At 42.9% G+C, this 18,019-nt stretch overlaps 1 protein-coding gene across 3 annotated transcripts in view; it reads left to right on the top strand.

Annotated features, from left to right (window-relative positions):
* fam13a (family with sequence similarity 13 member A) overlaps positions 1-18,019 on the top strand; it is a 184,936-nt gene that overhangs the window by 73,531 nt on the left and 93,386 nt on the right. For all 3 annotated transcript variants that reach the window (XM_048529404.2, XM_059650746.1, XM_048529422.2), the window contains one exon: positions 5,208-5,306. In XM_048529404.2, coding sequence (XP_048385361.2) covers positions 5,208-5,306 — 99 coding nt within the window. The remainder of the gene's footprint in view (positions 1-5,207; positions 5,307-18,019) is intronic.

Below are 18,019 nucleotides of genomic sequence, written 5' to 3' on the forward strand. Positions count from 1 at the left end.
ATCTGAAGATGTCAGTGTTCAGTCACTTGTTCCTGAATCCAAATCAGGATTGGAAAGTACAAAGCAACAGTGGTCCCTGATATAATGGGAACTGCAGATGCTGGAGAATCCAAGATAATAAAGTGTGAAGCTGGATGAACACAGCAGGCCAAGCAGCATCTCAGGAGCACAAAAGCTTTTGTGCTCCTGAGATGCAGCTTGGCCTGCTGTGTTCATCCAGCTTCACACTTTATTATCAGTGGTCTCTGATGTTTGTTTGGACTGAAGGATGCACAGCTTCCAACCACACATTTGAACAATACTGAAGTTTCCTGTTTCTGCCTGTATAGCAGCACTTTGATTGGTCTCTGCTGCTGAACAGACTTGGGGATTTCCAATGCACTCCTGCCTAATTTCCCACATTCGACTCTCTGTAAACTAGAGATCCTCCAAAACACTGCTGTTGGTGTCTTAGCTTGCACCAAATACCATTCTCCTATCACCTGGTGCTCAATGACCTACATTGTTGCCCAGTCAAGCATTATCTTCATTTTAAAATTCCCTGGGTCAAAAATGTTTCAAAACTTTGTGAAGCCATAATATGGGACAACTATGTCCTGTTTTATCAAGGGCAATTCATGTTACTGATCTGTACAAAGGAGAGTTTACATCTCTGCTGATCTTCTCCAGTCCTTGATGAAATTCAGTCTCAAGTGGGAGACACTGGAATAGTGATAGTGTACTCAGAGGCCCAGGCTATTACTATGGGAAAAAAAAACACAGAATGTGCTGGAGAAACTCAGCAGGTCTGGTAGCATCGATGAAGAGAGAAACAGAATTATCATTTTGCATCCTGTTTGACTCTTTGTTAACTTGAAACATGAGCTCTATTTCTCTCTCTGTGGATGCTTATTTCAGACTTCGCAGTATTTTCAGTACTAGCTTTTATTGTAATCCTTTAAGGACATGAGTTCGAATCCCACCATGGCATCTGGTAGAATTTACATGTAATTAGTAAGTTCAAAGTCTGAAAAGCAGTCTTCATAATGGTGCAACTCTCATTGATTTTCTTTTAAGACCCATTGAGTTCACTCATATTCTTCTGGGAAGCAAATGTGCGATCATTACTCCATTGGGTTGACACGTGACTCAGTTCCAAGCAAATGTGTTGACTCTTAACTGCCCTTTGAAATGGCCTGAAAAGTTACTTAGGACAATTAGGAACAGGCATCACATGCTGGCATTGCCAGCAACACCCACATCCCACAAAAGAATGAATTAAAAATATATTTAACTCAAGTATTACAGAAGTTTCACAGTATGGTTCGTGCTCCCTCAGTTTCACTTCTATGGACGGGGAACCGGAAATAGTGGCAGAGAGTCCATATGGTGCTCATACTTAGACAGCTGTCGTCTGTTCCTCTTTCACAAACAAAGAGATTCATAAATTCCATTTCATTCTACAGGGAAACTGGTGCTTCAAAGGAATTACCAGTCCCAAATCTTTCCTTTGATTCTATGAATGTGGTTTGGATGATTGTAAGCAAGGGAAAATTCTCTTTCTGCCTGTTATGCTTGGTGAATGAAGTTGCCACAAACTGAGTGAAGCATGGCTATTAATGTTTTACGGCAGACCGATCAAAAGCGCTGGTCATGACCAGAATATTGAAGTGGTTGACTTCTGACTCCACACATCCTGTGTGGTGAATCACCTCAGTAATCCTTATGCCAGGTTTGATTGAACTCATTTCTGTCCACTAGTGCATGAATGCATAGTGGCCACAAAGTCTCCTGTAACTGCATGCTGGCTACTTACGCATGCCTTCACTACAGTGGAAGCAGAGTGGTTAGCACTGCTACCTCAGTGCTCCAGGAACTCAAGTTCAATTCCACCTTCGGGCAACTGTCTGTGTAGAGTTTGCCATTCTCCCTGTGTCTGTGTGGGTTTCCTCCCGCAGTCCAAAGGTGTGCAGGTAAGGTAGATTGGACATATTAAATTACTCACAGTGTCCAGGGATGTGCAGGCTAGGGGGATTAGCCATGGGAAATACAGGGTTACAGGGATAGGATAAGGAGGTGGGTCTGGGTGCGCTGCTCTTCAGTGTGGACTCGATGGGCTGATTGTCCTACTCTTATATTGTAGTGATTCTACAGGCACCCCTGAAAGCACAATTGGCATATGTGAGACTCTGACATCGAGTTCATGAATTTGTGATTAACAAGATAAAGTCATTGAAGCAGAGGTTGCACTTGGTGAATGTCATATTCAAGAACAATGGGAATATTTTCTGCTTGGGACTGGACTGAGGAAGGAACATAGGAACAGGTGTAGGCCATTCAGCCCTTCAAGCTGGTTCCACCATTCAATGAGATTGTGCCTGATCTGTGGTCTAACTCCATATATCTGCCTTTGATGCACATCCCTTTAATACCTTTGCTTAACAAAAATATATCTATCTCTGATTTAACAATGCATCTTGCTTAGACTGCTATCTGTGAATGAGAGTTCCAAGTGTCTATCACCCATTCTGTGTAGAAATGCTTTCTAAAATCTCTCCTGAATGGTCTGACCCTCATGTTTAGACTATGCCCCTCATTCTAGAATCCCCGACCAGTGAAGATAGTTTATCTTTATCTACGCTGCCTTTTCCCATTAACATCTTGAAGACTTGAAAGCAGGTAAGACCTATCCTTGAACCCAATCAGCTTACGAGGCAAGATAACAAAGAAAAGTAAAACTACTTCAATGTGGGTCCAATCACAGCTCATCCATGAGGCTTCTGAATCAGGGGAATCTTAAAAGTGGCTTCTGCCCGAATATTGTACAATTGATCACATGAGAATATGGCAAAGAGTCAAAGGCTGTGAACTGTAACCCAGGCCATATTTCTGGGGGAGCTAAGTGTTTACCTGAAGTCCAATATTTATTGCCCATAACACATTTCCTGGGAAAAAATGATGTTGGGTCATATCCCTGAATCACTGCAGTCCTTGTGGTAAAGGTGCACCCATGGTGTTGTTAGGAAGAGAGTTCCCGGATTTACATCCAGGACTATGAAAGAACAGCAAGATGTTTTCAGGTCAGGACGGTGGGTGATATGGAGGATAACTTGGAGGTGATGATGTTCGCATGTACCTGCAAGCTTGTCCTTCATTGTATCAGAGGTCATGGATTTGTGAAGCGGCACTGAGGTGGACATCATTCCTTCTCTAGCAGGTTATAGAATGATCACTGGGTAACTGCATTGGAAATCAAGTCCCAGAGTTGTGAAAAATGTGAAGATTTCATGAAACAATGGATAATCACTGACTTTGTCTTGGACCGACTGCTACCCAGGATAGAAGCAAATCACACTAAATTCCTTCAGTAACAGTAAAACAAAACTATTCATTATTATTCACTTAGCTTTTATAAAAAGGAAAGGATATCCAATTGAGGTATCTACAATGCTAAAGGGTATTAACAAGGTAGGCGTAGAAATAATGTTTTCTCTTGTGGAACATTTTAGAAATATGAGGTTGCAGGAAAAGGGATAGCAGATTTCAATTTAGAGATGAGGAGAAATCCTTTCTCTCAAAGGGCCACAAATCTGTGGAATTCACTAAACCAGAGTGCAGTGTATGTTGGGACAATGTATTAGAATGAGATAAGGCAGATGTGAAATTAGTAATGCTTTGAAAAGAGTGTGGAGAGAGGGCAAAAAATTACAGAAGAGGCTGAGTGATATCCGCTACAAATATATTGAACAATGGAGCAGGCTTAAAGGGCTGAATTGTCTACTTCCACTCCTAATTCTTTTTTTTATGCAAACAACTAGTAAAATAACAGGATTTCGAAATTATGGAACTTAAACTTTACCCCTTTTCAAATTCTCATACACACATGGTTGTTCAGACATATGCGCTTACTTGGACAACACATACACACACAAGTACAAATGAATGTGCACATGCACACACGAAGAAAAACAGATGAACACAAATGTTTTGAGTGGAGGGAAAGGAATTGTCAGAAGAGTATTGCTCTGTATCATCAGTGCCTCATCGCAAAACTAGATGGGTTAGTTACACGTCCTTTTGTTTATCTGATGATGCCTTGATGTAATCTGCTCAGCAATATTCAGTCTGTAATACATTGCTTTGGTTGGACCCGAGGTCTTTCTTGTTTCTTTGTGTTTTAGAATTATTTATTTTAGCACCTCTCGATGAATATTTCTGTTGTTGCAGCAGAAAGCTGGCGAGAGCAATGTTACAGAGAAGGGGCAGAGAGAAAAGGTTGATGGAGCTAACATCAAGAAAACTCTTTGCTCCTGTCTGTTCAATTCACCCTCCTCAGAGAATTTGTATGACCAGCCATTGTTGCTAGACTGAGTTCTCCTGAACCGATAACAAATGGGCCATTTTGTCTGGACTCAAAGTAAAATTGTTGCATACACACCCAGTTAGAGTCACTTGTTTCCCCAAAGCTGGAAAAAGTGCCACATGTTGTATCTCCATTTTACAACAGTGCCCATTTTTCAATCCATAGTCCAAAAGTAGAAAGTCATGACTTAATCGTCACATCTACAAGTTTAGTTCAATTATGGTCTGTCCCCTAATTCTTTAGGCTGTTACACAGGAGTTAGTACAGCTGATAGTCTTCTAGTAATCCTCAAAACAAAGCAATAAAATCATGTTAAAAAGGACCAGTTGAAAGGCTACCAATCATGCTAAACTGGGATAGTGTTTGACATTGGTTTCCTGGCTGTGAGTGGTAAACAATTTAAAGAGAAGCCAGCAATGTGGTGCAATTAGACATGACATTTTGATCACCAATAAAATAATTACCTTTATTTGTATTTGGCAATGCAGGCTTTTGTATCAATGCGCTCTTGACGATTTACAGCTGTGAGCCTCAACTGATCTCCTGCCCATTGCCTCAGAGCTGAGTTAACATAAATAGTTTTAAAGGCGAACGGGACAGGGAAATTAACCATTTGGTGAATCCGGCTTATGAATGCAGCATTCATCATTGTTTTGCACTGAACTCAAAGTTTGCAATCTTAATCAATTTGTTCCCATCAGGTTTTGGTTATAACATGTGCCTTCCCTTCCACTCAAATTTGGGGCAACACGAAACACAATGTCATTTGCTTCATATAGCTAAAGAGTGTGGCCTTTCCCTACTCATGCTTTCGGACTGCTTTCCATTCATGATGTTTCTCCCTCTGTTGAAATTGTTTCTGCAGGAAGCCTCTGGTGGCGATGTGCCCTTCAGCTTCAGACCCTGTCCACTGCCTCCATGTGATCTAACAACTGAATCGAGATCGCCACCAAAGAGAAAGAAGGTTGGTATCGTCGAATGTGTTTCCTCGCTCAACAGTCTCATTTCTGTAGCATTCCCTGTTCTGTCTCATGTTCTGCCTGGTTTTGAATTCCTGTTTGTCAGCTCAATTTTCCTATTCCTATCCCTACTACTGGAGTCCAGAAGCCAGTGGTAACTGAGCGATGTTCTCCCAGGTCAGAGGTGGCTATCCAGTGTCGAACATTGCCTTCGCTATGAGTTAGAGTGAGGGTCCTGGCAATGAATAATGCCTTGATTTTTCCACTCCGCCATCGCTTCCCTAAATTCCACAGTTTTCTGCTTCACAGGCTACAGCCCAGAAATCATTTGACAAGCTGAGTTTCCACCCCATGTAGGTGCTTTAAATATTTTAACATTTGCTGTAGGAGACTCAAAATCTTGTATTAAATTGTCATTTGGGCTAGGATAGCACATGAGAGTTGCTGAAACGTGAGACAGGTTATTGAAGCTTTTTATCTACACCCATCTGGTCAGACAAATGAATTGCAAGTTTTAAAGAGAGTAACAAATTATACAGCAAGAGAAGTAGGTGTGCCCCCCCCCCGACCCCTCCAACAAGCTTAATGATATTTTAATTTTGTTTTGTACCTTCCATCATACAAATGATATGTCTGTTAACTCATTGAGAAAAGTCATTCATGAGCCTGTGTGGAAGGAGAATTTTGTTAGAAATTGTTCTGTTCTGAACCTGAGTTGCTTGTCTTAACATGGACAAGAGATCTGTATTTTCATGCGCAATTGGTAGTCTACTGTGTGGGTTTTCTAATCTCAATGCTTGTAGCGAAGAGCCTATTTCAAAGTTTGACCAAAATTTCTCTGGGGTTTCTTTTCTTGTTATTGGGATGTGGATGTCACTGGCTGGGACAGTGTTTATTGCCTGTCCCTAATTGCCCTTCAGAAGATGATGGTGAGCTGCCTTCTTGAACCATAACAGTTTACAGCAGGTGAAGACTTACGTTCATCTACAGTGCTGTGAGGAAACAGTGAGTCAAATTAATACCATCTTTTGCGGAGTCTCCAAAGATATGTTTCAAGATTCTCGGCTTACCACTGAGGTCTCCCGCTACCTACGTGATCACTCTGTGTAAAATGTTATCTTTGAAGCTGATAAATGCAAGGTTATCAGTTATCCAGCACAAATAAACTAACCTTTTAATCAAAGGATACACTGGCCTTGGAGGGATTGCAATGCAGATTCGTTAGAGTTCTACCAGAGCCACGAGGGTTAAGTTGTGAGGACAGGCTGTATAAACTTGGCCAGCATTCCCAGAAGATTGGCAGGGAGGGGTGCACAGTCTGGATGTGGTGCTTAAAATTTTGAAAGATTCAACAGCGTAGCTGTGGAGAAATTATTTCCTGTGTTAGGGGAATCAAGAACAATGGGACATAATATTAAAATGAAAAATTTAAATCTGAAATTCTTAGCTACTTGTGTTCCCAGAACCAACAACCACCATCTCCCCCACCACCACCAACAGCCCCCCCCCCCCCAACACCCTGAGAACGCTGTGTTGCTGGGACATCTACAGGATATGAGATTGAGGTAAATGCATGTGTCGGGTGAGGGTATCAAGGGATACGGCAATAAGACAAAGATACAGGGAGATGAAGGTGAGTTCCAGATCAGCCATGATCTAACTGACTAGCTGAACTTTCAAGGATTCAATCAATTCAAAGGGCTGAAAAGCCTCCTCATCTTCCTGCATTGGCCTCCGGGATATCAGCGTTGTTCCTCAAGAACTGTCCATTTTCAGGATATAGGAGAACTGTCAGACTGAGTAAACAAGACTCCCTTTGAAACAGGCACCTCCAGCTGCAATCTCTCGAAGACCTGTCAAATAGATGAAAACAGGAGATGGTCAAATAATGAGGTGATGGTCAATTTTAGTTATTCAGTCACCAATGTGGGCAATAAGTGTCCTTTAACATGTTAAATAATAAGATGTTCTTTACTGTACAGCTGCTTCCAGTCTTATATATTTCCTCAAAAACAATACCATCTTCAGAGGAACAAAAGGAGGAAATAAAAGCGACAGTGGGCGAGATTTTGGGCCACAATGACTCACTTGTATTAGCTCTCTTCTGATTCAGACCTGTGTTTACTCTGCCATTTCCAAGAGGATTGACAAGTAGCGAGTACAATTCATACCCATCTAAAGAGAGCCTTGAAATGAGGGATTTCATTACAAAGCTTCAAATCACAGCTCAGTGAGGAGAAATGGCTTGAAACAATGCTGGGACCCAGTACAAGGAGCCTTATAGTATCCCAGCATGGCTTCAGACAGAGGCCTCAGAAGGCTTGGATGACAGATGTGTTAGTCCCATTTGGTCTAAAGAGTCTTCCAAAGGGTACCCATAACTGTGTTGAAAATTACCTCAGGTTCGTACTTCTGGTGAATTACAGAATAAATTTACAATTTCATTGAACCTTGCAATTCTAAAAGCCAGCCAATTAGCTATGTGAAGCTAAAGAGGTCTTTGTCTTCAGCCTTCACCTGATCGATACAGCCTGATTTACTTAATCTTAATTGTTCTATTTGACTGTAAAATCATAAGAAATAGGAGGAGGAATAGGCCATTTGGCCCTTCAATCTGATTATGACTAATGGTGTACTTCCACCCCATCTTCCCACACTACCCCATGTCTCCTAATGACTTCTGTGTTCAACAATCTATTGCCATCCATCTTGAGTATACTGAGCAACTGAACATTCACAGCTCTCTGAGGTAGAGAATTCGAAAGCTCCATAATTCTGTGATTGAGGGAATTCCTTCCATCTCAACCCTAAATGGGGCTCACCTTGTATTCTGAGGCTGTGGCCCCATCTCCTAGATCCAACAGTCAGGGAAATCCATCTCTCACCATCTGCCATATCAAAACCTCACAGTGTTTTATGTGTCTCACTGAGGTCACTTCTCATTCTTCTAAAATAAAGCAAGGAACAGCGGGAAACCCAAACCAAAAACAGAAATGTCTGGAGAAGCCCGAAAGGTCTAGTAGCATCTGTGGAGTGAACCATTTTGAGTCTAGAGACCATTCTTAATAACTGATGGTAGTTAGGAAAAGATGGGAGGACCAACATTTCTGTTTTGGGCCTGCTACAGCGCTCCAGCGAATCTCTGTGCAAGTTGGAAGAACAGCACCCCATTTTCCACTTGGGGATTGTTTACCTCCTATAAATCCCCTGTCTTCAGTATATGTAACTCCATTTCCTAGCTGCTATCATGTTCTGAACAAAGCTCATTGGGCCTGAAACGTTAACTCTGTTTCTCTCACAACAGATGCTGCCAGACCAGCTGAGTTTCTCTAGCAATTTCTTTACCTGTCTCATTCTTCAAACTTGTGCTGTGTCATCTCTTTGTGCTGTGCTCCTCATCCCACACATCATTTTCTCAGTATTAATTTTTAAAAATTTAAAACTGGCTTGGTGAAATCCACCCGCTGAATCCAGTGTCACTGCTTGTCTCGAGGTCACTTGCTTTTGTTGATACAGCATATGTTAATTTTTAATGGAAGAGCTAGAAGCTGCTGAGAATTTCTTTGGACTGGCGTTGGGCAGACTCAGTTCAAAATGTGAGTCTAGGCTTGAACATTGTATTAAAAGCCACCAAGCATATGCTCAATGCTTAGCCCACAGTCTGCGCTGGCTCAGCCACCTTCATCAGATGAACAAGGACTGTGTATCCAAAGGCAGTATGGACGGTGAACTGATCACTGGGTCAAGACCTGCTGACTGGCTATGTCTCATCTATAAAGACACCAACAAGTGAGAGATGATGTTGATGCACATTGACACTGACAAACTGGGCAACAGTGGCTTGATGGCCATGAGCTCTGGCAGCCAATTCTTTGGAAAGGTATTGCAAGAGGCAAGCCCGGTCAGGTAGCTCAGCTGCCCAGGAAGACGACCCAGAGGGAACAGAGGCCGGTCAATTGCGCACCTTCTCATTTCATTGACTTCCTCTGCAGCAAGTGCGGCAAAGACAGCCACGCCAGAGTAAAGAGATAACAAAGTGTAGAGCTGGGTGAACACAGCAGGCCAAGCAGCATCAGAGGAGCAGGAAAGCTGATGTTTCAGGCCTAGACCCTTTTTTTTGAAGAAGGGTCTAGGCCCGAAACGTCAGCTTTCCTGCTCCTCTGATGCTGCTTGGCCTGCTGTGTTCACCTAGCTCTACACCTTGTTATCTCAGATTCTCCAGCATCTGAAGTTCACACTAGAGTAAAATTTACCACAAAGTTGACCATCGCAGTGTAAAACATCTTCTTATGAGACAGAAGGCTGACAACACCAAGATCCACAAACTCGTAAATAATCTGAACATTATCAGGTCCAAAGCTGTGATAGGATTTGAACCTTCTGGGTCTCTGGATTTCTACTTTCTGGTGACATTGCCATTATATTGCTGTCCCTTAAACAGATCTGGTGATTACTGTCCAGTCTTCCCATCGCTTTGGTCCAAACTGGTCAAGGTGCACTAGCTAGAAGCAAAATGAAACTTCTCTTCTTTTTATGCCCCACCTCCTTGAGTTTATCTGATGTTTCATTTGATCCATGCTTCCAGCAATTTAGTGCTTAAAGAGTTAAATTGAAACAGTGTGAATTCTGATTGCAGAAACTCAGGTAAATTGTTTTGACTTTTATTCTATCAAGGTCAAGATATTGGGAAGTTATCTGTATTGTGTGTATAGTATGTGCCATAAAGCAAAACAACAAGCGAATTCTAGTCACTGTTTATAAAGACCCATAACTCAACACACTGTGCCCAGCCTTATCTTTCCACTAATTATACTTTGGATCTTTAGTCCGATTATGTGTTGGAATTCAGGGTGTGTACAGGCTACAAAGTCAGATGATTATTTAAAAAAAGAAAATCACTGCCATTTAATGATCCTGAAATCTGCTGGGAAGCTCACTTTCACACATCAGTTGTAACAGCTTACAACAGAGGGCAAACTGCAGTATACGCCGCCAGGAAGCTACCCCATAGGTAAGGGAGTGCAACTTCATCGATAGGAAGCTGAAGCAGGCTTTCGTTGCAATTCAGCTGCTGTTCCATATGGATTATATTTTACTGGAATGCAGCAAGTTCTGGCACAGATCCAGCTGCAACCACAATGTTGTGAGGCACAATATGAATCTGTTCTGTTACAAAATCATGGGATAAAATGGAAGAGTAGAGTTCTGAAAAGGGGTATGTGTGTGTGTGTGTGTGTGTGTGAGATAGTGGGAACTGCAGATGCTGGAGAATCTGAGATAACACGGTGTAGAGCTGGATGAACACAGCAGGCCAAGCAGCATCAGAGGAGCAGGAAACATTTTTTTCTGAAGAAGGGTCTCGACCCGAAATGTCAGCTTTCCTGCTCTTCTGATGCTGCTTGACCTGCTCTACACTTTGGTGTGTGTGTGTGTGTGTGTGTGTGTGTGTGTGTGTGTGTGAGAAACCATGTGATTGTGAGTGTGCACTTTTAGATTTGTGAATGTAAAGAAGTATCTGAAAGAAAGACTTGCATTTTATAGTGCCTTTCATGAGCACAGTCCATCGCAAAGCCCTTGATAGCCAATGGAACCAAAGTGCTGCAGAAGCTGGAAAATCTGAAATAAACACAGTAAATACTGGAGGAGTCTCACCGATCTGTGGAGAGAGAAACAGAGTTAACGTTTCAAGCCCGGTGACCCTTCATCAGTACTGATGATGCCGGAATCGAGATGCTAAATCTGATCTGTACAACATAGTTGTACTCTCCAAATATCAGTGATGAAGCTCAAATGTACCCATTGAAAACAACTATGTGGTTGATGGGTTGTCAGCTGTGGCTCACACGATTAAACTGAAGCACAACAAAATTATTGGTGGTCTGAAAGAAAACACAAAGTGCTGAAGAAGCTCAGCAGATCTGGCAATCTGGGTACAGACAGAAAGAGTTAACATTTTGAATCCAATATGACTCACCCACGGAACTGGAATGTGCTGGAAAATGAAAATGGTTTTATGCCGTTAATGATGCAGAGGAGGAGGGAGTGGAACAAGATGGTGAAGGTGCCCAGAGCAAAAGCCAAAGGGAGTGGTAATAATAATAGACGAGTGATATCGCCGGAAAAGAAGGTAGTAGGTGTGAATAGTAAAAAATAAGTCAGCTTTGTGAGAGTGAGCCCTTGCAATCAAGCCACTGCTGATGTGGTGTTAGGAGAATCAGAATAGAGAATAGTGTTCATGTTCTGAAGTTTTTGAACTCAACGTTGAGCCCTGAAAGCTGTAAAGTGCTTTAGTAGAAAATGAGCTTGCTTTGCAAGAAGCCAAGGACAGAAGTATTTTCAAGGAATAAAATTAGATTCGCTTCATTACATTTGTTCACACTGAAGAGGCTGTCGAGGATTCAAATCCACTGGAGTGGCAGCTCCTCTGGATATCTTTTTTTCATTTGGTTGGGGGATGCGTGTGTCCCAAGCTAGACCAGAATTGATTACACACAGAATTGATTACCTGGAGGAGGTGGTGATCTGAACTGCTGCTGTCTTTGGGTGTGGTTTGGAGGGGAGCTTGGATGTCATGTGGTTGCTGAGTTTGTGGATCTGGAATGTGCTGTTGAAATTGGATCTTTGGAGTGTCTTATGGATGGTGACAAACTATTGCCTCTGTGTGTGGCTGGTTTCGAAAGTGCTGTCGAAAGACCTGTCCAATCTACATGCTCACTGTCGGATGATTGATTGGGCACAAACAATGCCACAATTGCGCCCACAATCAGGAGTAGGAAAGCCAGCTCTTTCTTCCATTGTCGTGAGCTTCCAGCAATTGGAATCGCAATTAGTTCTGAGGAAGGGTCACATCAACTCTGTTTTTTCCCTTCATAGATGCTGCCAGACCTGCTGAACTTTTCCAGCACCTTCTGTTTTTGTTCCTGATTTATAGCATCCGCAACTTTCAGTTTTAATTAGAATCGCAAGATGGGTTAGTCAGTTTGTTGCAGTTTAATGGATGGGTGCTACTTTGGATGTTTACCTACAAATTGTGGGACTGTAAAAGTAATCCCATAGTCCGTCAATGATAAGAAATTGTCTCCATCAATGAATCCACAGCAGACAGGCTGTTGATTTTAGTCCAGGAGGGCAGCACCCCAATGCCCGATGCATGTCTCTGATCACTCAGCGATTGATGCCCCATGTGATTTTGTTTTTGAAAAGCTGCTCAATTAGTTGTAAGGGAGTGTATTCACCATTCAATTAACAGGCTGAGGCTAGACAGCCACAGTGCTGTTCACAATTAGGTCGAAAGAAAGAGTGAATAGCCTGTGTTTGCCGTAAGCTTGCTTACATGAAAGACACCTGATTTGCTTGTTCTGCTTTGATAGTCACGGTTAGACTGTGGGAAACACCAAACCCAATTTGTACACAGCAAAATAAAAACTGGAAAAAACTGCACATGCTGTAATTCAGAGGCAAAAACAGAAATTACTGGAAAAGCTCAGCAGGTCTGGCAGCATCTGCGGAGAGAAATCAGAGTTAATGTTTCCGGTTGAGTGACCCTTCTTCAGAACTGATGGTATGAAATGTTGCTTTATATGCAGAAGATAGGGTGGGGGAGGAGTTAAGGAGTAAACGATAGGTGGGAGTAGAGCCCAAAGAGAGAGAAGAGCCACTGGACAAACAGAGGAATGGAAAATGATTTGCCTAGGAGGGTGAATAACTGTTAATGGGAATTGTTAGTGGCTAATGTTGGCTGGTGTATAATAGCAGACTACATGATACCAACGCCTGGTTGTGGGTTGGAGTAAGGACTTGGAAAAGCTCAAGCCCTAAAATTTTTGAACTCGATGTTGAGTCCTGAAGGCTGCAGGGACCCCAAGCAGAAAATGAGGTGTTGTTCTTCCAGCTTGTGTTGAGCTTCACTGGAACACTGCAGCAAGCCAGAGACAGAGGTGCTGGCCAGGGAACAGGGTGGTATGTTAAAGTGGCAGGCAACTGAAAGCTCAGGTTCTTTTTTGGTGGCAAAATGTGGATGTTCTGCAAAGTGGTCCCCAGTCTGTGCTTTGTTTCCCCAATGTAGAGGAGTTCACATTGTGAGCAGCGAATAGAGCAGTAGACTAAATTGTAGGAACTTCAGGTAAAGTGCTGCTTCACCTGGAAGGTATGTTTGGGCCTTTGGAAACTGAGCAGGGAGGGAGTATATGGACAGGTGTTACACCTTCGCCGATGGGCAGTCGGTGGGATGTTGGGATTGAAAGCGGACACGGCAGGCTCCCCCGAACAGCAATGAAATAATTGATCCAATAACCTAATTCTTAAGTGTTGTTTAAGGAATGAATACTGACCAGGGTACCTCCCCTTCCCTGGTCTGTGATCTATTATGGGGAAAATACAGAGCTTTTCTTCCCCTTAAATCCCTTCATCACTCACCCTACAGATATTCTGACACTAATATCTCAACATTGAGATCGAATTTACTGTAAATTGCTGTTCTGCCAATATGCCACACCTGGCAGATAGCAGCTACTTGGGTCACCTCAAAGAATCATTCAGCATCAACGTCCATTGCGACCAGTGAAGATGGAACCTCTTAGAGAACTGCTTGGACCAGTCACCCTGCATTAACCCAGCATCACTGTTTGAATTATTCGGTCAAAGCTTGAGAGGACAGAATGTTGCACCTAAATTGAGAAGGCTTACCCCAGTATATGTGACTGAATAATTCCCTGCTGGCTGAAGTGATTGCCCATCTTCTTTCAGCAGGCTTCCCCTTCTTAATGACCATCCAGTCCTTTGAGTGAAGCACTGAGATATTTGTACCACTTCCGCCTTTGACTATTTCCTGAATCCTCACTTCAGCATTTTGCGTATCTTTCAAAAGCTTTTCCTGTGCCTTCTTCCCCCATTCCTTTTGTTCTCGTTCTGCCTTAATTACTGTTGACATGTCATATCCTTTAGTTCTCAGCCAAAGCTTAAACTTTGAAAGTCAACTTGGACCCTTGGCTTTTCAGTCGATGCTGCCTGGCCCACCTCAGCTGTCTAGCATCTGCTAGGCTTTTTCACTCACTGTTGGTCTTTATCCAACTCCTGCCAGAAATGAAAATGACAAGCCAGCTGTGGGCATGTGCAAGTGTGGGAACATCACATGTAGTCTGGTACACTGTATCAATGATGTCTCGCTGCAGTTATACAGGGCCTTGATAAGACCCCAGTTGGAGTACTGTGTGCAATTGTGGTCTCCTTATCAGAGGATGGATATTCTGGCTATGGACGTTGTGCAACCAGTGTTTACCACATTGATTCCTAGGATGGTAGTACGAGAGACTGGATCAGTTCGGACTATACTCACTGGAATGTCAAAGACTGAGCTGGGGGGAGTCAAATTTTAACAGGACTAGACAGGGTAAGATGTTCTCAGTGACTGGACTGTCTAGAACCAGGGGCCACAGTTTAAGATAAGGGCTGGATCATTTAGGACTGAGATGAAATGTCTTCACCTATAGAGGGGTGAGCCTGTGAAATTTTCTGCCACAGAAAGTGTTTGAAGCCAAAACATTGAATGTTTTCAAGAAGGGGTTAGACGTAGCTCACAGGGCTAAAGGGATCAAAGGGTAGGGGGAGGAAGCAGAAACAGGACAAGAATTGAATGATCAGCCATGATCATATTGACTGATAGAGCAGGCTCAATGGGCTGAATAGCCTATTCATGCTCCTCTTTTCTATGGTTCTATCATCAACAGGCTTATACTAGCAAACAGGCAGAATGTATTCTCAAAGAGTAGAGAATGCTTCTTGTTAATTCACAGTGGGGAATGTACTCACATGGTGCTGTAATTAGTCAGCCTGAACTGAAGATGGTGCTGTAGGAGGATGAGCATCAGCTTGGTCCCTTTTCTGAAGTGCAGTTGGCATCGTGGTGACAAACAGCAAAACATTTTTCAATTCACTGTTTACCTCATGGTTGTTGATAATGTTTATCTACCTGTGGGAGGTTTGCATTTTCTGTTTCCTGCCTATCAGTTCCTAGTTCTGACAGATGGCTGAAATGCACAGCCTTCTTGTTGGCATCTTGGTCAGTCCGCCCACCGTGTGGTGAAAGTTGACTATGGCACATAAAGTTACGCCACCCAATTGTGGACCTGTGAGATTTAGAGTGTCTTTATCTCCTTCTGTATGTAGCTGATAGATCAGTGTTTGTATAAGAAGGACTTGTATTTATTCAGCCTATTTTATGACCGGTGGACTTTCAAAAGTGCTTCTGCAGCCAGTGAAGCATGTTTTGAAGTGTCGTCACTGTTGTGCTTCAAATGCAAAAGCCAATCTGATAATCGGGCATCAGATCATCTGCTTTTCGTGATGTCGTGTGAAGGATAAACAGTGAGCAGGACACCAGGGATAACTCCCCAGCTCTTCATCAAAATGGTGCCATCAAATCTCTCATGTCTACTGGAGAGGGCAGCCATGTTCTTGCTTTAATGTATCCTTTGAAAGATGTCTCCTTTGAAAGATGGCCCAGTCAACGATGCAGCATTCGGTACTGCATGGAAGCATCTACCTACATTTCTGTGCTCACATCTTGGAGTTGGACTTGAACCAACAATCCTTATGACTCAGAGGCTGTGAACCACTGGACAAGTTGCAACAGTTTAAGCTTTTACAGTTAAATCCAAAAGGAGGGGAATTCGTACAGTGCCTTTCGCTACCGTAGCATGGCCCAAAATTGTTTCCAGCCAATGAAATACTGCTTTGACAGTTTGTCCCTGTCCCGGAGGAAGCCAGAGGAAAAACTGTGTGACAAATTCTGGCATCACCCCACATGTCAGTCAGCAGCTTCAAAATGGAAAGATCTTTTGGGTGGATCCCTTCAATATTAAAGGATAGAACCTTTGGTCATGAATTGGATTTTGACATGGAAATTACATGTCAAGGTTTAATGTTGTGGCAAGGTCGACTTCTTTTGTCAGAAAGGGATCAGGTTCCCCTTCTGGGAGCTGAGCATTTTCACTGCCGTAGTGAGGGGCTGCTGAACTGTTTGAGACGCCATCTTTTAAATCCAACATTAAGGCAAGGTACCCACTACTCTCTGAGGCAGGCATAGACCATCAGATGGCAAGAGTGTGAAGATATTTAGAGGTATCTTGGCCAATATTTGATCCCTCAAATGAAACCTTAAGCCATGATCTGGTTGTGTCTGTGTTGCTGTTTGCGGGAGTTTGCTGTGCCTAAACAGACTGCCGTGTTTCTGATTATAACAGTGACTTTACCCCAAGAGTATTTCATTGGCTGAAAAATGCTTTGGGAAGTCATGAAAAAGGTGCTACATAAATGGAAGTCTTTCTTTAGCTGGATGCTAAGCTGTTTTTTTAGCTTTATCTCACTTGGCTGGATGGCTGATTTTCAATGCAGGGTGATGCCAACAGTGTGGGTCCAAATCCCACACCAGCTGAGGCTACCGTGACAGACCGTCCTTCTCAACCATTCCCGTCGCCTGGGGTGTGGTGACCCTCAGCTTAAACCACCACAAGCCATCAATGTCTGTCTAAGGGGAGAGCAGCTGGATGGTCCAGGACTGTGGGGATTTCACCTTTACCTTCTGGAATGGCCAAGCATGAAGCTATTTCCATATTTCACATAAATATGCAGTAACTGCCCATTTTATGGCTCAGCTGAAAATCAGACAGGGCTTAAATTGTTGTTGTTTTCTCCAGCTGCCCCTCAGCTGAACTCTTCACCCTTCCGTCTCTATGGCTGTAAATGATTACTAATCATTAATGCGAAATATAAGTAAGCTCATTTACATGAGGCAGGTTGCCATCACAGGAAACCTAACCTGCCTTTTATGTTCCGACCACACAATTGTTATTCTCGGCTTCGGGAGAGAGTCATGCTTCATAAAGGCTAATCAAACACCACAGACCTCTTTTTTATTTAACTGTGCTGATTTGTTTTTGTACTGAATCTGCCCCTCTCCCCTCGCAAAAATGTGCTGACCGGATGCAAATAACAGAAAGTGCTGAGTGGATGGAGTGAAACTTAACTGTAAACAAGAGCACTGTGCTTTTCAAATACAATGGCCTCTTGGAACAAATGGAGAGTAGGGTGGCCAGCTGGCAAAGATTTGGTTTCCCTGCGTTCAGTTGAGAATAGTTGTGTGGGGTTAAGAGACTTTGAAGTTTGCCTAACACTGAGTCAGGTTTGGGAGGCTCAGCGGTGTGTGTGTGTGTGTGTGTGTGTGTGTGTGTGTGTGTGTGTGTGTGTGTGTGTGTGTCCAGGTCAGGGGCCACGCTCACACCTTGTGGTCCCTCCTGTCTTCTCAAGGCTGCCGTTTTGGACACAACCTGGGCACAGGAAGCAAAGGTAGTCTTTTCAACGATACTGCGACCCTTAATTCCTGGGGGTAGGTGTGGGCAAAATGTTTGCACTAGCAGGAGATCACATAAACAGAGGATATAGGTTACAATAGGGATCAAAAAGTGCAAAAGAGGAGATGAGAATTTTTTGTTAACCCAGCAGAAATTGTTATAACTTGTTTACAATATCTGAATGAATGGGCTGAAGGAAATCACTTATTAAAGAGACCAGATTACATTCTCAGAAGTAAATAATTTCCAGGCTGTGGGGAGGAAGCAGGAAAGTAGAACAAATCGAATAACTTTGTCCAAAGATACAGACAGGCTCAGTGAGCCACATAGCTTCCTTCAAAGCTGCGTGGGCTGATAATGTTCCTGAATGA

This window comes from Stegostoma tigrinum, chromosome 1 (genome assembly GCF_030684315.1).
Source record: "Stegostoma tigrinum isolate sSteTig4 chromosome 1, sSteTig4.hap1, whole genome shotgun sequence".
Taxonomy (NCBI): Eukaryota; Metazoa; Chordata; class Chondrichthyes; order Orectolobiformes; family Stegostomatidae; genus Stegostoma; species Stegostoma tigrinum.